Source organism: Branchiostoma lanceolatum, chromosome 13 (assembly GCF_035083965.1).
Source record: "Branchiostoma lanceolatum isolate klBraLanc5 chromosome 13, klBraLanc5.hap2, whole genome shotgun sequence".
In the NCBI taxonomy this organism is placed as follows: Eukaryota; Metazoa; Chordata; class Leptocardii; order Amphioxiformes; family Branchiostomatidae; genus Branchiostoma; species Branchiostoma lanceolatum.
The window spans coordinates 12,839,482-12,862,344 of NC_089734.1; the positions used below are offsets into that span (position 1 = coordinate 12,839,482).

General features: G+C 41.7%; 1 protein-coding gene across 2 annotated transcripts in view; it reads left to right on the plus strand.

Moving 5' to 3' along the window:
* The window catches only part of LOC136446894 (uncharacterized), a 29,923-nt gene that overhangs the window by 1,506 nt on the left and 5,554 nt on the right, over positions 1 to 22,863 (plus strand). The window contains exons 1-6 of one of the 2 annotated variants that reach the window (XM_066445540.1): positions 12,080 to 12,212; positions 17,773 to 17,941; positions 19,282 to 19,432; positions 20,658 to 20,812; positions 21,626 to 21,761; positions 22,176 to 22,271. In XM_066445540.1, the coding sequence (XP_066301637.1) occupies positions 17,783 to 17,941; positions 19,282 to 19,432; positions 20,658 to 20,812; positions 21,626 to 21,761; positions 22,176 to 22,271 (697 nt within the window). In that variant the 5' untranslated portion in view covers positions 12,080 to 12,212; positions 17,773 to 17,782. Of the gene's footprint in view, positions 1 to 3,730; positions 3,900 to 5,258; positions 5,410 to 7,591; positions 7,747 to 8,502; positions 8,639 to 12,079; positions 12,213 to 17,772; positions 17,942 to 19,281; positions 19,433 to 20,657; positions 20,813 to 21,625; positions 21,762 to 22,175; positions 22,272 to 22,863 lie in introns of those variants that run through there. The other variant, XM_066445539.1, reaches the window with a different exon arrangement.

The following is a 22,863-nucleotide window of genomic DNA, read 5'->3' on the forward strand; positions in this document are numbered from 1 at the left end:
GCAGGGGGCTAGTCCACTGGCAGTGGAGTGTGTTTAACTTCCATACTGTTTCAAAAGTACGTACCATTTTTATAAAGTCTTTGGTATGACTCAATGCGCCTCTTGTCCAGAGGTGTCCTACCTGGGGCTTGAACCCCAGTCCTTCTGGTCCAAGTAATTTGAACCAGATGTGGCAGAGTAGCAGAGGCGCAGACCACTACACCACAGGGACAGGTTTGGCAGGTGCTTATTGTTGAACCTATTGACACTATGTTTATTGACATTCCGCACTCAACCAGTTTTGACGTGCGTCCTGTTTCAGACATTATCTTACCGAGTAAAGTTTAACATATCCCGGATACATGACTAGCACAGGCAGAAAAAGATGTTATGCGATGCTGGTTCGCCGAAATACGTTGTGTAACCGTATATCCGTTGTTTCATAGAGGGGGTTTTTGAGGGAAAGCGTTTAATGCAATATCAGAAATGTCGCCATAATTGCAAACTTGAGTGACTTAAGGTCTCGTGCCTGTATTACTCCGAGTGTACAGTCTCAAAAGATCCGCGGTCTTAAAATATGAATAGGCCCCAACAGGGTGTGTTCATGTGGATGATAAATTGTCTTTAATCGACCCCACCTGATATATAAAGGATTTGGGATGAAAGCTTGTGTATTACTGCGAGGATTAGGTAGGAAAGTTTAGGCATCCAAGTGATTGTCGGACGTGTACGGCTTTTTCGTTCTGAGTGATGCGGTCACGGGCTGGCGGCCAAAGAGGGCCTCTTGCGAACGTAGTGGATAGTGCAGTTATGAATTCCATAAATATCGATCGCCGGGTCGGATTTTTGTGAAATGTTTTTCAGTGCCTCACGAAGAAGTGTGCTCACAGTGGAAAGCAAAACATCTCCACAAAAACTGTTTCTTTGTTGGATTTTCGGCCATAAAAGTTGAGCAATATAACATGTAAACCAATGGTACGGCCTGATTGCGGTAGGAGACCTAAAGTGCGCTTACTTTAGGCGCATCGGATTTAGGCCACCCAGCGTAGTAAAGCATGGCCCCATGCCCCCGCACTACCCTTATCTAGTAAAGAGGACATATAGCGCCACACCCGAAATTCCGGACATATCAAAAAGACCAAAACGACAATGCTAGACAGCTTCCTCGACTCAATTCTTACCGGTCCGAGGCAAGATTCCAACCGGTCCGAGGCATGATTCCAACCAGTCCGAGGCATTTCCAACCGGTCCGCGATACATTTCCTTACGTGCTGCGGTAGAATTCCAACCACTCCACGCCCGTGAGAATTTCCTGCCCTACGCGCTGCCCCGCGCTGCGCTCCTCGACAGAATTTCCTGCCCTACGCGCTGCCCTGCGCTGCGCTCCTCGACAGAATTCCCTGCCCTACGCGCTGCCCCGCGCTGCGCTCCTCGACAGAATTTCCTGCCCTACGCGCTGCCCTGCGCTGTGTTCCTCGACAGAATTTCCTTTCGCGCTACGGCAGAATTCTAACCGTACCACGGCACAGCCCCCTGTCCCCCACGCTCATACAGTGGACGATCCCAGATGGGCCAAGGGTCACTCGTGTTGTGAATGTGAACAGCCAGTCAGGTCGTGTCGATGTTGAAAACTATTTCAGTGCTTCGTTCTGACTATCACCATCTCTAAAAACACGTGCGTGCAAACTAGAAGGAAGCCCTGATTGTCAATATCAACTAGACTCTACCAGTCTCCACGGGTCGCTGGGAAAATAGTAGAAATTAGCCAAATAGAGTCAAATGTTTGAAGGGAGTCGGCTACGGAGATAAGGTCAAATTGGCAACCCAGGCACTTTCACCACAAAACAATGTTGTGTAATATGCACATTTAAATATTGGCCATAAAATTCATTGACAGAAACATACGGTCGATAATACAAAAGATATTCTTTTCACGGGAAAATCCTGTTATAGCCCCAGCCATGAATAAAATCGAATGTTATGGAAATGCTATCTTGTCCAAACGGGATTATAGGACCAATCTGTTACTAGTAGTCTGTGTTGTCCATGTATGAACTTTCATCAAATAACTCGATCATGCGATATGCTGAAAGGACTAAAAAAAAACGTGGCCAACTTGCTTTCGCCATCGTAGGATTGTCCTGCGAGACAGGTCCGTTTATTTCAGGTTAAGAATCTGAAATAACACAGAAACAAGATGCAAGCTATAGTATAACGTTATATAAAAGGAGAGCTAGCTGAGGAAGAGAAGGATGCCTCCGTACCGATCCCGTCAAGTACACCGCCTACTCATATGATATAACGTTAACGTTATATACTATAGTCTGCAGTACTGACAGTGTCAGGTTTGATGTCTCTTGAACTTTAATATCATAATTTAAACAGAGCCAAGCCGGTTTTATTGCTGTCACGGTTGTTGCAACAGCAAATGCCTATGACACACGGCGACGTCGACCCGTCAACACCATGGTAGAGTACCATGAAACACGTAATCGTAATGTTACCGTTATGAAAAAGGTCCCCGATACTTTTAGCGAAGGACATTATCCTTGAAAGTTTATATTTTCGCAGTTCACGTTCAACACGAGTGACCCTTGACCCATCTGGGATCGTCCACTGTATGAGCGTGGGGGACAGGGGGCTGTGCCGTGGTACGGTTAGAATTCTGCCGTAGCGCGAAAGGAAATTCTGTCGAGGAACGCAGCCAGGGCAGCGCGTAGGGCAGGAAATTCTGTCGAGGAGCGCAGCGCAGGGCAGCGCGTAGGGCAGGAAATTCTGTCGAGGAGCGCAGCGCAGGGCAGCGCGTAGGGCAGGAAATTCTGTCGAGGAACGCAGCGCAGGGCAGCGCGTAGGGCAGGAAATTCTCACGGGCGTGGAGTGGTTGGAATTCTACCGCAGCACGTAAGGAAATGTATCGCGGACCGGTTGGAAATGCCTCGGACTGGTTGGAATCATGCCTCGGACCGGTTGGAATCTTGCCTCGGACCGGTAAGAATTGAGTCGAGGAAGCTGTCTAGCATTGTCGTTTTGGTCTTTGGTACATATCAACCGCTGGACATTTTCGGCTGATTTCTTGCAACCATAACGTATCCGATTTTTGTCTTGGTGCATTAAAAGATCATTACAAATACATGAATTTTTCTTGGATCAAGAGATTACTGCAAAAACAAAGCATCGCCATAACAAGAGTATGATAAAGATCAGGTCTCAACCGGATAAACTAATTAACGCTATCTACCAACCGTGACAAATAGATATATTTCCTTTCCTATACCCTGTATGGGGTATAAGGGAAATATGTTGTTTTTGTTAGCGTGTTCTTCTTTCTTCTTCTTTCTTCTGTCAAAACAGAAACACAAGTAGATGTAGGGTGTCAGCTCTATTAATGCAAAAATGTATATTTCACTTACGGTAAATACTATAGATGTCATATTGGAGGTGTAGGTAGCTTAGGAAATGTAAATACTCTCTAAGCAGAGGAGGGTTAAACATTTTTAGGCGTTTTTGTCGGGTTTCTACTTTGTATTTTTTTGGTCTCTTCACCCCCCCCCCCAAGAAAATGTAGAAAGCCCGACAAAAACGCATAAAAACACGTCAAAAACCAGCCGGAACCCCTTCTCTGCTTGGAAAGTAATGTACATTCAAGGAGGTTAAATATACAAATGTAAATCCAATGGAATGTGCGTTATGCTAACCTCATTTGCATAATTGCCTTTCTAGTTAGGAATGTCTCTTTCTCTCTCCCACGTAGGCCCTACAAGATGGGGAATGGGCACTCACAAGAAGAGAAGGTACCGCTGGATGTGACTGACGTAGACCAGCCACAGGACAAGGACTTCGGAAACTATGATTTCCCGTTTGAGAACCTGGTTATAGAGGGAGGTGGGGCCAGAGGAGTGGCGTATGTTGGGGCGTTACGGGTAAGTACGACCACCTCATTACCTCCATGAATAATGGAGGTATAGTTTTGGGCCCGTTTGTCTGTGTACGTGTGTGTGTGCGTGTGTATGTGTGTGCGTGTGTGCGCGTGCGTGTGTCCGCGTGTAAGGCGCAATATCTTTTAAGATATTGCGCAATTTAAGATATTGCGCTTTAAAAGAACCTCCGGATGGATTGTGATGATATTTGGTAGGTGACTTAGTGTTGTAGACTCAACGATCAAGGTAAAATATGGGTCTCCTAGTGGCCGACCTTGTCACTGCAGCAGGACATCCGTTTTTTGTATCTTTGGCCCTGGACATGATGTGGCCTTGTTTCATATAAGCATCATGGTTCTGCTGAAAAGAGATGAAAGACATATTTGAAATTTCTGTGATATCGTGATACAGTATAATTCAGTATTTTTGGGGGAAATGCACGAAGATAATCAGCAAGAAAATTACAGTATTTAAAGGGACAAGAAATTCAGAAATTTTACAGAAGTATGAGATCCATTTCTGGTTTCCAGTGGTTAAAACATGATGCATTGCATACATTGCTAAACGTCTTTCGTCTCTCTTCAGGCGGTTTCCACTGTAAAGCTTTTCTCATATTAAATATTCGCCTAAGTCTTTATGCCTAACATAACTTGGTATAAACCGGCCTTTATCCCACTATCTGTTTTATGGTAGCTTTTACTTGTGACTTTAGAATATGTACATTGCTAAATAGGAACGATGATATGATATTGTAAATAGCCTAATGCCAAAGATTTTTAAGTAGCATATGTAGAAAAAGAGAAAGCAGAGGCTTCGATGTACTTTTTGTATCCGATCAAAAGGATAAAATAAACCATTCATTCGTTTATTCACTATCCTCAGGTCCTGGAGTCCGAGTTTGAGTGGCGTCCGTGTGGCGCAGTGGTAGATCACTCGGCTGTCAACAATGGGTCCCCGGTTCGTATTCCGGTGTGCCCAGTGACATGTCCGGACTTGCGCCCCGACGTTGTGCCCTTGGGAAAGGCACTTAACACGACTTTCCTCACTTCACTCAGGTGTAAATGAGTACCTAGCTCATCTAGGGTTAGGAACGTCCCTCGGATAGGACATTAAATGGAGGTCCCGTGTTTGGGGAGAGCCACACCCCGCGCACGTTAAAGAACCCACCACACCTTTCAAAAAAGAGTAGGGGCATGCCCCGGTGTGCGATGGTCCAAACCTTACAAGCCGGTCTGGGATGACATCTTGAAAAGGTGATAGTTCACCTGTTATGTCAATCCTTCCACAAATGTGGTAAATCGAAATAAATAAATAAATAAATAAATAAAATAGACCATTCATTCGTTTATTCACTATCCTCAGGTCCTGGAGTCTGCCGGAATCCTACAAAACATCAAAAGAGTTTCCGGCGTGAGTGCGGGAGCCATAACCGCGACGTTCGTGGCGCTCGGGCTCAGCTGTGCGGATGTGGCGCAACAGGCGGAAGTGGATCTTGGCAAGATTCTCATTTCCGGTATGTACATAGTACCAGACGAGTATATATGTACAGCTACGACCCCAAACACACTCCCAAAAAAGTGGATTAAACATCCAAGCGAATAGAAATGACCCGATCCAAATCAATTTTTGCGTTCACACTACTCTTCGCCAAGTGGATTAAAGAACCCATTCAAAATAAAAAAAAACCCTGAGTGATCTTAAGAGGGCCTGCATGGGGGGGGGGGGGGGAGTCCCGACAACGCTCTACGCTAAATTCGGAGGGCCGGCTACGTAATACGCTTAATTCAGAAAGCCTCCCTACGCTCTACGCTAAATTCAGAAAAGCCTCCCTACGCTCTACGCTAAATTATGGAGTGGTCGGCAACGCTCTACGTAAAATTAAAATGGCCGATTACGCTCTACGTAAAAGGGGCATGCAGGCCCTCTCTAAACTGTCCCTATTTTTGTGCCATTTCCAAGGTTTGATTGCATCTCCTCCTTTATCCAGATGGCAATCAGCATCTGAAGTTGAAGTAGTTGTATTCTTCTTGTCGGGCATTGTTGACCAAAAAATACTAGTACTAAACACTATCTGACGTGTCTTGGTTTTCGATTCATGTGCGCGATGCGACCCCACGCAACGTTACCTGGTAACGTAACATGACCTATTTACGTGCAGGAGTAGTTTACGTCCAGATTGGGTCATGTCCACATGTCGCGGTGTATTATGCCAAAGCCTGTTCTCGTGAGAAACAAAGAACGTCATAAGTATGATCCTCAGCCATCTCTCTCTTTTATACAAAACATTTAAAAGGGTTTACGTCCAGCGATATAACAGAATAAACTCCTGAACCAGCAACAACAAGTTGCACGGAAGCGTCATGCATGACGCATTTCATAGGTAATTCGACACTGCGTATTCCATCATGTTTTTCTTACTTACACGATAGCTAGTATCTTTTAAAAGTAGCTGACGTTAAACCTTTCTTTGACATGCAGACTATCCATGGTGATTCGAGGTTTGAAACTCTTACCAGTTTTAGGAAGGTTTGATACAACCTAGCGACCCCCGCTCAGATGATACGTTTTTGAACGGCATAACATCATGGCCATGCGTTTATCACGTGAACGCCACGTGCTGCTGATTTCGGGGAAATTCACGGTACAAAAATTGTTTTGTTCCATCGCGTCGGGCAAGCGGAGGGACAAACATAGTGACTTAACTGTCATTTGTCTGTAGACTACTTTCGACAGTTACTGTGTATTTTTTTCCGGTCTATGTTGTTCAAGCATAGCATTAGAAGGGAAAATACTGAGGTGGACGATAAAGGGTAAGCCTAGCACAATTCTACACCATATCCCCCAGTATAAATACATGCTCGCACGGCGTTAAACAGGCGGAGAAAAACTTACAGACCATGAATTTTCTTGTTAGAAGAGCTGATATTTCTACCCATGGGTTAAACATTTGGCTCTGTCAGTGCGGTTTTAGGATGAATAACGTTTTGAATAAATCGGACGTAAACTGGTCATGTTACGTTAGACCTTACTCTCCCGGGGCCAGCCGAAATCCAAGGAATCGTATCCACTTTGCGTTCACACTCGTTTTTCGATCGGATTGAATTCGTTTCTATCGACTCAATCTACTTCCCGGAGAAGGATCGCGAATAATCCGATCCAGGGAAAACAAATTGGATTGGGAACGTTCATACTGATAAGATTAAACGGATGCTGGTCAGTTCTATCGGATTCGATGTTTAATCCACTTGGCTAAGTGTCTACAAAATGAGGTGAGCAATATTTGCTTTTTGTTAAAATAAAGATCATACTTCGTCATGGGGTCCAAGTGTTTTACTTTGCCGACATTTCTCAGGGCAATAATGACCGGTTCTACTTCACGGTGGCCGCTAGGTGTCGCATATCTGTTCATACATCTACACATGTACAAAGAAGCGAGAAGAAGTTGACTTTACTAGATTAGCTTAGCTTATCCCTTTCTTCTACCATGTATGTTTACACAATGTACTGTACATATTTCACTGTATATGTCACTTAGATGTTAGTTAGGTTTGTGTTAAACGACCTGTATCTAGCCCCTCGGGGCACGGACATACAATAAAGGTCTTCAATCATCATTATAACGTTATAGCTATATAGGCTGCGTAGGAACAGAATGACCCGTCCATTCTATTCCATGTTTGTATATATCTGTACAGGAGGATACCTGCAGACTCTCGTCAAGCCCGTCAATCTTTACAGACGGTTTGGTTGGGAAACTGGTGACGGATTCTACGAGTTCTTTGGAAGTATTCTGGAGAAATTCACACATACGGATGACCACCCAGGGAACCCCGATATCACCTTCAAGCAGGTGTGTTTGTTTGTTTGTTTGTTTGTTTGTTTGTTTAGATCTCTATTAGCGTTCAATTCTAACGTGTGGCTATGGATGTCTGGACTCATGAACGTCTTGGAGTTCTTTTTGCACCTACAATCGTATGTTTCCAATCGATCTAGCCGACGTTCCTCAGGGCAGTGTTTTACTTCACACTGCAGTTAGGTGTCGCTGCTGCACTGTTAAGAATGCGGTCCCAAACATGACTGAGTTTATATTCTTTATTCTGGCTCATGACTGGAGCTGATGTTCTGATTCGTACAGTCTCATTCATTGACATTGTTGTGTACGAAGAACTTTGACTTAGCCAGTGACTTACCAACCCCATGGAGCCATTCACACACGAAGTCCTTTTGTGATGGGAAGGTATGCTGTACTTGAACAGCTGAAATATTAGCACTCTTCCATCAGTACGTATTGAAGAAAGATGTTCTTTTCATATATCTACACATGTACAAAAAAGCGAGAAGAAGTTGACTCTACTGGATTAGCTTAGCCTATCACTTTCGTCTAACATGTATATTTTCACAATGTACTGTTTAAATTTCACTGTATATGTCACTTATATGTTAGTTAGGTTTATGTTGAACGACCTGTATCTAGCCCCTCGGGGCACGAACATACAATAAAGGTCTTCATTCATTCATTCATTCATTGATCTCTATATTGTATTTTTTGTAAGAAATACGACTAGAAATTATGATTAATCTGTCCCAATACTGCCTTGTTTTTCAGCTGTATAAAATGAGTGGAATAGAACTCTGCATAGTGGTGACGAACTTGGATCAGATGACAGAAGAATACTGCCACGTCAAGACCACGCCCAACATGGCCATCCGTAAGGCTGTCAGGATGTCCATGTCTATTCCAGGTTTGAGCTTCGTTTTTCTGTACCCACTTGTCAAACTATCGCGCAATATACAAGTTCCTGCAAGTGGGAATAAAGGATATTTTTCGCCCTCAGCTCTAAAATCATCATTCTGGTATAACGAGATCGGGGCTACCAGGGTTCGTTTCACAATTTACAACAGTTGGGTATTATATATTTTCTAGTACCTTAGATCTCATTCCCACAGATAACACCCAATGAGCTTCAGTGGGCGAAACCATTTGTAAATAAAGAGGGGGTAGAGTTTTACAGACATATATATGCGTCAATTTGATAATTCAGCTTGTAATGGACAAAACGCTTTAGAATGCACCGGATTTTTTTTTTACCCATTGCTTTGGCATATACAAAAATAAAGATACACATGACAAAAAGACACACACATACACAAAAACACATCGAGAAACGTAGAAAGGAAAGTTGATATCAATACTATTCGCGACAATGAAGCAAGTTCAAATCGCCTTCTCGCACACGTTTGTACATACACTTTACTGAATGTTGGTTGTCGTGATATGATTAAGCATATATCTATCTATCTATCTGACAATGTACAGTAAAAAGAAAACTATTTTCTGGACTCAAAAAGCGGAACGCAAAAAAATATGCTGCAAGTTTTCTCCCGCCAAAATGTTTCAAACGCATAAAAATGTATTCTTTTAGCCATACAATTTGTGCAACCAGTCAATCGTGAATAATTTCGAAACGCCTTGACTTTTTGTAAATGTATACGGCAGAAGTCCTACCGTGTTCTACAGACTATATGCTACATACACAAAAATGCATATACAGTACAAGATACGGAATATATGTGTGAAATTTAAGATGTAATAGTTGCGTGAATGAAGTAAAATCTATTGTTGTAGCTTAAAGTTTGTGGTTGTTCATTTTCAATAATTATTGCATATTACACGTCGGAATCAGAAAGAAACGGAACATATCACCGTTAAAGAAATATAATTTTTCCTCACCGGTGGCTTAAGCTTGTGTCTGTATAGTAACGTTGGAATCTTGCGTTCTGATTGGTGGAGCGAATCCGACCCATTGATTGGTTTCTGCCTGTGCTGTACATCTTTAAAATAACGGATAAAATTCCACTGGATATGCTTACGTTTCAATGTTTTATTATTTAGACGTATGTTGGATATATAAACGACACGATACGTAGTCGCACTGTGTGTCATTGTGTGGTTATTATGTTCGAAATATATCGTTTAGCCGTTTAATTGTTCATTTTGAAAGAATTAGTTGTGAAAAGTTCGATATAAAAATTTGAAACGCTTGTGTTGTTTTTCACTTTGGAGAGTCCACGAATCTGCAATTTATCACCTATCGATAACATGCAGAACTGCAGCTAAGTCTATGTAGTTATCAGTTCGCCGTAGTCATCATATTAAATAATATATCGCTTTTGGTTGATGTACTTTGAGATCTTATCAAGGACTTAGTTTGTGAATTTCTTTTACGTCAAAAGCAAAAGAATGTCGCTGCCAATCTTGGCTGTCAAGGAAAGTTATATTGAATGGAATAATGTTTTGATACTTAACACGTGTCTTTTACAAACAAAAATATACAACAAGATCCAACGTTTAACCATTCACACAAAAAAATATTAAAAAATGCGGTACTTAATTTATTGATCTTTTTACACACAATACATACAGGAACATGGAAAATTACAATTCAGTTTTGCTTCTAAAATTGTGTGTACTTCTTGCCTTTATTATATAGCTATATATAAAGATATGATAAAAAATGACTCAAGATTTTATAATTGGTGAATTTGTGACGTCATGAAGGCATACTTCCAACATTCCAAGCACTGTACATGACTTGAACGAACATTCAACTATAACCCTTGCGTTTAAGCCGCTGTTGTAATATTTGTTGTATATTATTACCCCAGAAGCATAGAAATGGTATAGATGTTGTTATCATGTATAGTATATATATATGTTTACAGCGATTAGTTGTCAAAGGGTAAACATCAGTTATAGTAGAGTTGTTGTTATTGTTGTTGTTGTTGTTGTTGTACAGACTTAAAAAAACTTGTGAAGTAGCGATTCTTGTGCCTATGCTTGGATGAATAAAGTTTTAAGTGTTCGAAAACTGCATCTGAATTTTACGGTGATTTTTTGTGAGTCAAATTCTAGGAACTTCATAGTCAAACTTAACTGGGATGTTATCTTTACATTCAAAATGTTGTTATTGTAGTTAGATATGAACCCAAGAATTCTAGACGATATTACCACATGTCAACAAAATAAACGTGCCTTCTTGACATGATGACATTAGATATGATCATAAAGAAAATCTGATATATATATAGATAATCGCAGACACAGATTGTTCATGATGTAGGTTACGTTGTTTCGGTAATGTAGTGCCACCAATTATCGTGCAGTACCTATTACCGTCCAATTCGGGTCATGTCGAATATAGTATCTTATGCAAAAGTCAGTTCTCATGAGCAACAAAGAACGACATACTAGTAACGTTGATTATTACTTTCCTTTATACAAAGCAATGAAATAGGCTTGCATGTAGCGACACAACGGAATAGACTCCTGAAGCCGTAACAACAAGTTACCTAAAAGCGTCATGCCTGACTTATTTCATGATAATGTAATTCGACACCGCTTATCGGGAAAAAGCGGAGGGCTGATATTTCTTCCTGTGAGTTACACATTTGGCTCTGTTCGGATAAATGAGGTTTTGAATGACGATATTTGGTATCACTACGTTAGACGATGCAAGGAAGTTGGAAAAATTAACCTTCATAACCCTGCTCCTTGGACAAAAGTCCAACTCAACAAACTGCTCCCCCACGCGCTTTCAGTTATATTGCATGTAGGCTGAAATCCCCACACCTCAGTGGCAGTCACCGCCTTTTAAAAGGAAAAGAATTTTTTTATCTAAACAGACAAAAGCTCTTTTGCCTTTGCTCAAAGTCTTTATGTTTCACAAAATGGTTAAGACTTGGATTTGGTAGCCATTAAGAATTTGACAATTTGCAGTAATCAGATTTTGCGGACGTAACAATTTTACCTGAGGCTATTGACAGGATGATCCTGTCAACCATGAATAATTCGCACTGTCGATGTTCATTTTTCCCCTTTTGATAGGATCACCCTGTCAGCTGTGTAACTTTTTCTACTGCTGACAGGATCATCCTGTCAACAGTGCAATTTTTTCTGCTGTTAACAGGATCATACATCCTGTCAATAGACACTTCCAACAACTTCCGGCCTTTTTGTAGCATTAGGAGTCGTGAATTCCGAGAAAATTAATGACGGCTCGGATGTCATCCGTGGAATCTAGTCAGTGCGCCCATTTGTGGAATGTTAAACCGGTCTGACCGGCTGTCCAATCAGCGCACAGGATTACTAAACAGATTTGCACACAACATACTGCGTCACGACTCCTTGTGATGCGACAGGTGGGTTTAAGTGTGCAGGTGTGACAGTATTTCTAGAGCACAACTATCGACGAACAACTGCCCTGGACTTCTGAACACTTGGAAGATTGCTGTTAACTCCAACTAGCTTCTAGGGAGGTAAGGATTTCAACATTTCATAAACTCAACTAAACATCAACCCATCCACCCCAGAATAAGAGTTTCGGAGTACACTAATCCATGTAAAGACTCCGTGACTTGCTTGAGAAAAATTCAGAAGAGATAGCTGGCCAAAATAGGTACCATCTGCAACTTGGACAGAAAAATGCCGAGCCCTGTACATGTCTATAACTGTTAGAAATGTCTTTAAAGAATGTACTAACACGACAGGTTTCTACCACGGTACTATGTCTTGTCTAAGTTTCTTTCTACTCCCTTTTTAGAAGGTGAGTGTTTTGCTTAGGGTTTGTGTAGATTTGGCGGTTGGGTTGAGTTGACCAGGGCGTTGGACCAAGTTGACCAGGGCGTTGGGCCGAGTTAACCAAGGTGTTGGGCCAAGTTGACCAGATTTTCCATGGGCCGAGTTGGTCCGAATCGTCCTGGCCTGGTACCTTGTACAAGTCTCGACAAGCTGGGCGGTGACATCTGTGTTATGTTATGCTATGGTTGGCTACATAAACTGAATTAGCAACGCCGTAGCAAGCTTACAAGTACATTCACTTTCAAAACCCATGAATTCACAACGTTTGTTTTTTTGTAATATCATAATATAATAGGGGGATTTAGAATATAGTCTGGAAATAGCTACGCATGAGAGGCTCTAAATGAGGTGTAGTGACCTAAATATTCTTCTGGGGTTTAACGCAGTCTTTGACGAGATTATGTAAGGTCACTCTATATCAACAATCCTATGTATTCAGCAGTCCACGCTCTGATAGGCAACACAAAACAAGGACGGGGATTGGTCAACAATTGACAACAACGTTATATTTGGTCTAATTAAATTAAGTTGGAGTCAAGTCCTAGCAAAACACAGAATGCTGATTATTGTGACTCAAAAATGATACGGCAAATTACCAAAGGCAGGTAGCGCAACGTGATGTATTGAGAACTTTTTTTCTCAACCATGTGACGTCCAAAGAAAACAGACCATCCATGAATTGGGCTGCAAAGAATGTAGGTCGCTAGGTAAAACAACGTTGGCATCTTGTACAACGGTGCACTGAAGTATGGTATGATGCTTGAATAGCACCAATGTTGTGCCCTTGGGGAGGGCGGTTTACACAACTTTCCTCACTCCACCAAGATGTAAAAATGGGTACCTGACTTCAGTTGGGGAGGTAAAGATGGTGGAAGGAGTGGGTTGGGCTCCACCTTCCAATACCGTACCTAGACACTGTGGATAACAACCCACTGCCCCTAAGGCCTCACAGAGGCTATGGGACTACCTCTACCACTTACCTAGTTATTTTTTACTGGCGCTCTGCGAACAACGTCTATTGGAAATTAGTTAGTTAAAGTTAAAATCCTCCCACACCATAATTGATGTATAGGGCGGTGCCCATCTCCGTTTCATAGCCCTGGGGCCATACTGTGGTGCCATCAATGCTGCAGGGGGCTAGTCCACTGGCAGTGAAGTGTGTTTAACTTCCATACTGTTTGAGAGTATGTACCGTTTTTATGAAGTCTTTAGTATGACTCAATGCGCCTCTTGTCCAGAGGTGTGCTACCTGGGGCTTGAACCCCATTCCATCTGGTCCAAGTGATTTGAACCAGATGTGGCAGAGTAGCAGAGGCGCAGACCACTACACCACAGGGACACCCCATGGAAATGGGGCCTTATAATAACCCGCTACCTACATGTATGGTGCTACACATTGTTTTATACATGTAGTAGTGACTGCTTCTGACAGCACTCCCGATACATATTTCCGAGGATGAGGTCCAGGGAGTTTGTATTGCACGTGCACGGACCATATAACGTTCGTTATGTACATGTATTGTTTTGCAGACTGGTTTGGCAGGTGCTTATTGTTGAACCTATTGAGACTGTATGTTTATTGACATTCCGTACTCAACCAGTTTTGTCGGGCGTCCTGTTTCAGACATTATCTTACCGAGTAAAATTTAACATATCCCGGACACATGACTAGCACAGGCGGAAAAAGATGTTATGTGATACAGGTTCGCCTTAAATCCGTTGTGTAACCGTACATCCGTTGATTCATAGAGGGGTTTTGAGGGAAAGCGTTAAATGCAACATCAGAAATGTCGCCATAATTGCAAACTTGAGAGACTAAAGTGCTTACTTAAGACGCATCGGATTTAGGCCACCCAGCGTAAGCAGCCCTACACCCCCGCACTACCCTTAGGCCACAGCAAGTGATTTGTATGGATGACATCAGCGCGCTCATTAATTTTCGCCCGATTTCTAAAAAAAAAAAAAAAGAAATTTCATTGCCCTCTGACGGTGGTCAACATGCCAAAAATTAGCAAATATGCCTTGCATTATATAATGTCCTTGGTTGCAGTTAATTTAGATGTATACACAAGGTGTTTCATTGCATATGAATACCCAGTGTAGTTGCTTCAGATGATGGTACAACAAGCTCTTTTCTGCATTTGTTGTAGATAGTCTATTGAGATGTATACACATCTACAAGGACATGTTTACTGTTGAATCAATGAGGTTTTATATTGTAGATGAAACCTCATTGGTTGAATACAGAAATAAAAGACCTGTTGGTCGTGATATCATATTTTTTCGCCCAAACTCTTGTTACCTTCGCCGGGAATGTATGCATTCGCGGTAAGGTTATGTTATCGGTTACGCCAGCTGTAAAGTGGGTCCGTATGTATGTCGAGATCATAAGTCGAGAGAACTTTGACGGATCTTGCTGATTTTTGGTAGGTAAGTGGCGGTTGTGGGAACGAAGGTCAAGTTCGAAAATGGTTAACCTGGCGTTTTCCTAAAGTGCTCCAGTGGACTTTTTTTGTTAGTGTGTTTGTATGTAGACAACATAACTCGACGTATTGATGATGGATCTGCATGATTTTTGGTGGGTACGTAGAGATTGTCAAAACAAAGCTCAAGTTCAAAAATGGGTCACCTGGCATTTTCCTGCGGTACTGCAGTGGGCTGTTTATGTATGCGTATTTGTTTGTTGACAGGATAACTCGAGAAGCTGTTGATGGTTGTGTATGATATTTAGTGAATAGGTAGATTTATTAAAGGGGAAGGTCAAGTTCGATGATGGGCCTCCTAGCGGGTACTTTGGGTACTGCAGTGTAGCTTCAAAGTTTGAGGTCGAATTTTCTGCAAGTGCTACGGTCATGATTTTTGTGTGGTAGATAGTCCATGCCACATGAAGTAAGTTGTGCACGTTTGGGCTCTCTAGCGGCTTGTTTGGAGCTGCAGCGGGCGTTTTTGATTTATTTGTTTTGACCTTTGGACATGAATAACTAGACTAATGGTCAACGGATCGTCTTGATTTATAGTATTTAGATAGCTCGATTAATGATTTACATAATTGAATATTCATTATGCAAATCAGGAGCTAATTTGCATAATTAGCAAGGAAAGTTTATAAATCTGCTGCCTTTCAAAATAGGACTCTCAAACATGTGACATATATAGCTGAAAAAGAGAGAGGTATCGATAGATACCAATAATGCTAATAGCTACCTATTTTGCATAATTAATGAGAAAATACTAATTGAAAATACCACAATAGTAAATGATTGGAATTTCATTGTTGTATCATTAGGAAGCTAAGTAAAGGTGAACAATATCAGACAAAAATCATGCATGACAAGGCCTCATTAACATAATTTATAAGGAAATGTCTACAATTCCCTTTCAATTTGCTATTTTTAAGTCCATATATTCAGGTTAAATTGCACTGACAGGTGACCTAGTTTACCGGAGCAGGCTCCCTGTGAGATGTCCCTGGACACATGTGATACTTTACTTGCCTGGTGCAGGGCTCTGTTTTGGGGTCAGGGAGGTCACACGGGCATTTAAACACAGCAGCCTTACGATCTAACGCTCTCCCTGTTGGAAGGTATAGGTTTGATAAAAACTGATTGATATGTCGACTATGAAAATAAGGGCATAATTGAAGCACATACATTGCCAAAAAATTGCCTTATTTTCTGTAGTAAAGATAAAAGTTATGATACCAATTAAGCAAAAATATTCTTACAGTGATTATTTTTATAACTCTTGGGAGAACTCGTGTAGGTATAGGTATGGGTTTGTTTTAAACTTTGAAAGAGAATACTAGTGACTCAAGAAGGTGATGACGGATCGTCATGATTTGTAGGGATGTACATAGTTTGAGTGATGATTAACATGATCGTATAAGAATCATGCAAATAAGGATCTGTGATGTGAAAAAGTATACAAACCCTTGCATTCCATTGTAGTCAAACACGTGACATGTAACAAAGAAAGAGAGGAATATTGATAGATATCAATTATGCAAACGAATACCTAATTTGCATAATTTATGACAAAATACTATGATTCCAGAGTGGTAAATGATGGGATTTCATTCTTGTGGCGTTTGGGAGATAATCAAATGTGGACGTTATCAGACATAAATCATGATGGCCTCATTTACATAATATATGAGGAAATGCTACAATGGCCCTCTTTTCTAAGATTTTACTTTGATACTGTGTTTTGTGTAGAGAAAAGGATCACTTGAAATTCATGCAATCGAGGACCTTATTTACATACTGAGTGATAAGCATTCACTCGAAAAGGCTAACATCAGTCGGCGAAGGTATGAGGTCGTGGAACTCTAGTTTAACAAGATTTATGATCTCAAAATTTGAAAATATAGGAATTTTTTTGGCCCGCCTTGTTTTTTTTTCGCCCTATCTCATTAATTTTGGGGTCTGCGGAGGATGTCATCCATAAAATTTACTTGCTGTGGCCTTATCTAGTAAAGAGGACATTAAGCGCCACACCCGAAATTCCGGACATATCAACCGCTGGACATTTTCGGCTGATTTCGGGCAACCGTAATGTCTCCAGATTTTGTCTTGGTGCATTAAAAGATTATTGAAAATGCATGACTTTTTCTTGGGTGTATCAAGTGATTACTACAAATACAAAGCATCGCCAGACAAGAGTATGATAAAGATCAGGTTTTAACCTGATAAACTAATTAACGGCATCTACCAACCGTGACAATAGATATATTTCCTTCCCTATACCCTGTATAGGGTATAAGGGAAATATGTTGTTTTTGTTAGCGTGTTCTTCTTTCTCCTTCTTTCTTCTGTCAAAACAGAAACACAAGTAGATGTAGGGTGTCAGCTCTATTAATGCAAAAATGTATATTTCACTTACGGTAAATGCTATAGATGTCATATTGGAGGTGTAGGTAGCTTAGGAAATGTAAATACACTCTAAGCAGAGGAGGGTTTCCGTTTTTTTTAACATTTTTTAGGCGTTTTTGTCGGGTCTCTATTTTGTCATTTTTTTGGTCTCTTCACCCCCCCCGCCCCCCCAAGAAAATGTAGAAAGCCCGACAAAAACGCATAAAAACACGTCAAAAACCAGCCGGAACCCCTTCTCTGCTTGGAAAGTAATGTAAATTCAAGGAGGTTAAATATACAAATGTAAATCCAATGGAATGTGCGTTATGCTAACCTCATTTGCATGATTGCCTTTCTAGTTAAGAATGTCTCTTTCTCTCCCACGTAGGCCCTACAAGATGGGGAATGGGCACTCACAAGAAGAGAAGGTACCGCTGGATGTGACTGATGTGGACCATCCACAGGACAAGGACTTTGGAAACTATGACTTTCCCTTTGAGAACCTGGTTATAGAGGGAGGTGGGGCCAGAGGAGTGGCGTATGTCGGGGCGTTACGGGTAAGTACGACCACCTCATTACCTCCATGAAAAATGGAGGTATAGTTTTGGGCCCGTTTGTCTGTGTACGTGTGTGTGTGCGTGTGTATGTGTGTGTATGTGTGCGCGCGCGCGTGCGTGTGTCTGCGTGTAAGGCGCAATATCTTAAGAACCTCCGGATGGATTGTGATGATATTTGGTAGGTGACTTAGTGTTGTAGACTCAACGATCAAGGTAAAATATGGGTCTCCTAGTGGCCGACCTTGTCACTGCAGCAGGACATCCGTTTTTTGTATCTTTGGCCCTGGACATGATGTGGCCTTGTTTCATATAAGCATCATGGTCCTGCTGAAAAGAGATGAAAGACATATTTGAAATTTCTGTGATATCGTATAATTCAGCATTTTTTGGGGAAATGCACGAAGATAATCAGTGAGAAAATTACAGCATTTAAAGGGACAAGAAATTCAGAAATTTTACAGAAGTATGAGATCCATTTCTGGTTTCCAGTGGTTAAAACATGATGCATTGCATACACTGCTAAACGTCTTTCGTCTCTCTTCAGGCGGTTTCCACTGTAAAGCTTTTCTCATATTAAATATTCGCCTAAGTCTTTATGCCTAACATAACTTGGTATAAACCGGCCTTTATCCCATTATCTGTTTTATTTTAGCTTTTACTTCTGACTTTAGAATATGTACATTGCTAAATAGGAACGATAATATGATATTGTAAATAGCCTAATGCCAAAGGTTTTTAAGTAACATATGTAGAAAAAGAGAAAGCAATTCAACCTTCGGCTTCGATGTACTTTTTGTATCCGATCAAAAGGATGAAATAGACCATTCATTCGTTTATTCACTATCCTCAGGTCCTGGAGTCCGAGTTTGAGTGGCGTCCGTGTGGCGCAGTGGTAGATCACTCGGCTGTCAAACAATGGGTCCCCGGTTCGTATCCCGGTGTGCCCAGTGACGTGTCCGGACTGGCGCCCCGACGTTGTGCCCTTGGGAAAGGCACTTAACACGACTTTCCTCACTTCACTCAGGTGTAAATGAGTACCTAGCTCATCTAGGGTTAGGGACGTCCCTCGGATAGGACGTTAAATGGAGGTCCCGTGTTTGGGGAGAGCCACACCCCGCGCACGTTAAAGAACCCACCACACCTTTCGAAAAAGAGTAGGGGCATGCCCCGGTGTGCGATGGTCCAAACCTTACAAACCTTACAAGCCGGTCTGGGATGACATCTTGAAAAGGTGATAGTTCACCTGTTATATCAATCCTTCCACAAATGTGGTAAATCGAAATAAATAAATAAATAAATAAATAAAATACACCATTCATTCGTTTATTCACTATCCTCAGGTCCTGGAGTCTGCCGGGATCCTACAAAACATCAAACGAGTTTCCGGCGTGAGTGCAGGAGCCATAACCGCGACGTTCGTGGCGATGGGGCTCAGCTGTGCGGATGTGGCGCAACAGGCGGAAGTGGATCTGGGCAAGATTCTCATTTCCGGTATGTACATAGTACAGAAGAAGACACTTAATTGCACCTCGGATAAACGCACCTTCCATTTAATTGCACCGAATCCCAATATCCAAAAACCGGTTCCCATTCACTGCATTGTAAGTGACTCCGCATATCTGCACCGCGCATGGTCACCAATGCCGGATAACTGCACCAATTTTTTTCAAAAATCCTCGACCGCCGGCCAGTTAACTGAAAGGTTGCGCTAAAATCGCCAAACGCGATACAAAAGAGCCGATACCTGCCAGTGTAAAGGCGCAATACCGCCAATATGTTAAAAACTTTTTTGAGTAACAACACCCTCGCCCATGGTGGTGCGGTCCAGCTGGGCATTTCGCATAATTGCACCAGCCGGATAATTGCATCACAAACGACAAATGGGTGGTGCAGTTAAGCGGATTCTACTGTACCAGTATATATGTACAACTACGACCCCAAACACACTCCCAAAAAAGTGGTTTAAACCTCCAATTGAATAGAAATGACCCGATCCAAATCAATTTTTGCGTTCACACTACTCTTCGCCAAGTGATTAAAGACCCCGTTCAAATTAAAAAAAGAACCATGAGTGATCTAAACTGTCCCTGTTTTGTGCCATTTTCCAAGGTTTGATTGCATCTCCTCCTTTATCCAGATGGCAATCAGCATCTGAAGTTGAAGTAGTCTTCTTGCGGGGCATTGTTGACCAAAAAATACTAGTACTAAACACTATCTGACGTGTCTTGGTTTTCGATTTCGTGTGCGCGATGCGACCACACGCAACGTTACCTGGTAGACCTTACTCTCCCGTGACCGGCCGAAATCCAAGGAATAGTATCCACTTAATTTGCGTTCACACTCGTTTTTCGATCGGATTGGATTCGTTTCTATCCACTCAATCTACCTCCCGGAGGTGGATCACGATTAAAAAGCCAATCCAGTGAAAACCAAGTGGATTTGTAGCGTTCACACTGCAAAAATTATGTTTAATCCAATTGGCTATAAAGTGTCTACAAAATGAGGTGAGCAATATTTGCTTTGTGTTGAAGTAAAGATCAAACTTCGTCATGGAGTCCAAGTGTTTTACTTTGCCGACATTTCTCAGGGCAATATTGACCGGTTCTACTTCACGGTGGCCGCTAGATGTCGCATATTATAACGCTATAGCTATACAAGCTGCGTAGGAACAGAATGACCCGTCCATTCCATTCCATGTTTGTATATATATGTACAGGAGGATACCTGCAGACTCTCGTCAAGCCCGTCAATCTTTACAGACGGTTCGGTTGGGAAACTGGCGACGGGTTCTACGAGTTCTTTGGAAGTATTCTGGAGAAATTCACACATACGGATGACCACCCAGGGAACCCCGATATCACCTTCAAGCAGGTTTGTTTGTTTGTTGGTTTGTTTAGATCTCTATTAGCGTTCAATTCTATCGTATGGCTAGGGATATCCGGACTCATTAAAGTCTTGGACAACAGAGTTCTTTTTACACGTATAATAGTATGTTTTCAATCAATCTCGCCAACGTTCCACAGGGCAGTGTCCTACTTGACACTGCAGCTAGGTGTCGCTGCTGCACTGTGAAGAATGCGGTCCCATATATGACTGAGTTTAAATTCTTATTTATTATGGCTCATGACTGGAGCTGATGTTCTGATTCGTACAGTCTCCTTCAATCATTGACTTTGCTTTGTACGAAGAAACTCCGTCAACCAACTAGTGCCTTACCAACCTGATGGAACTATGCACACACCAAGTCCTTCTGTGATCGGAATGTATGCAGTTCTGGAACAGATAAAATGCTAGCCCATCTGTGTTGGTAGTAATCATAATGCAATGCTTAACTTTCTTCCAACACTAAGGTATTCACGGATGAAAATTTCAACGACCACTGTCGCCTTCTTCAGGATTAAAAATGACCAATCACTGACAAACGTAAACTCACAATTGTTCCAAAAACGTTATTTTATTCACACGTCTTTTTATGGATACATGACGTCAGCAATTTGTCAAACGTGCCAGGAAGTTTATAACGCCCACTGTCTTTGTTAAATGATGGCTGGAGTGCCATGATGTATGGCGCTAGCGCTAGCACTCTTCCACCATACCAGTACTAATGGATTTATATTGTATTATTGATAACAAAAATCCAAGAAAACCCTAATTAGAATGTCCCAACACTGCCTCGTGTTTCAGCTGTACAAAATGAGCGGAATTGAACTCTGCATCGTGGTGACCAACTTGGACCAGATGACGGAGGAATACTGCCACGTCAAGACCACGCCCAACCTTGAAATCCGTAAGGCTGTCAGGATGTCCATGTCGATTCCAGGTTTGGGCTTCGTCTTTCTGCACTCACCTGTCAAAATATCTCACAATATACATTTGTACAAAAATGATTTTTTTTCTCTCTCTAGAAATACTATACTGTTAACTGCCCATAAACAGGCAGAACAAAAACAATACCCCCCAGTGAATTATTAGCCTCTTCTATTGACCCCATGACCTGAACTGGCATGCCTCATATCGATTGATGTTTAATTTTTTCCGACTTTGAACTTTACTTCCTGACATTTGCGGTCATCTTCGAACCAACTTCCTTCGTGCCAATTTAATGACGTTGTTTTCAAATGTCTACGGACAGACAGGAGCACAAACAAACACACACACACACACACACACACACACACACACACACTTCCTACACGGCGTCAAATTCATGATCTGCAATACTATTTTTGACCAGGACTGTTCCAGCCTGTGTTGACTGATTACCATGGAGAAAAGGAGTTCTACGTTGATGGAGGTGTGGTCTGCAACTATCCACTCCACTCCTTCGATGGTAAGTACATGTCGTAACATCTCAACTACTATTTAGCTTTGTCTTGGAGTAAAAATATGTAGCTATACTACAATTTACCGGCATGCCGAAAAAAGTTAACATCTGGTGACACAATTCAGTTTGTTGGCGACAAGCAGGTTATAATTGTTTCAACCTTTCTAACCTTTAGCACACTGAAGTAGCCGTTTGGTGCCCAATTCTCTATTGGTTACATGGTCAGGCAGCGGGGAGAAGGTTAAACGATTCTGTGACTGTTTGTTGTCTAGGTTGTATAGGAACTCTAATGAACTTACCCTGCCAGTCTGCCGGACGATTAGATTTAGAAATAGCCCGGTTCCATCTACGTTACGGATCCTGAATGCTGCGAAATGAACTAGATCTAATTGTCTATTTGTTAAGCAAAGGGATATAAGATAGACTAATCTAATGCCGATGTTTTGAAATTGTTTTAATACCATAGTAAGTGATTTTAAATGATCTGTGTAATGTCTTGATGGTGAAAACAAAGTGCAATATGTACAGAGGGCACAATTCAGCCTTTGGCTGCAAAGCCTTTTTATGAATAATAAACCATTTGATTGATTGATTGATT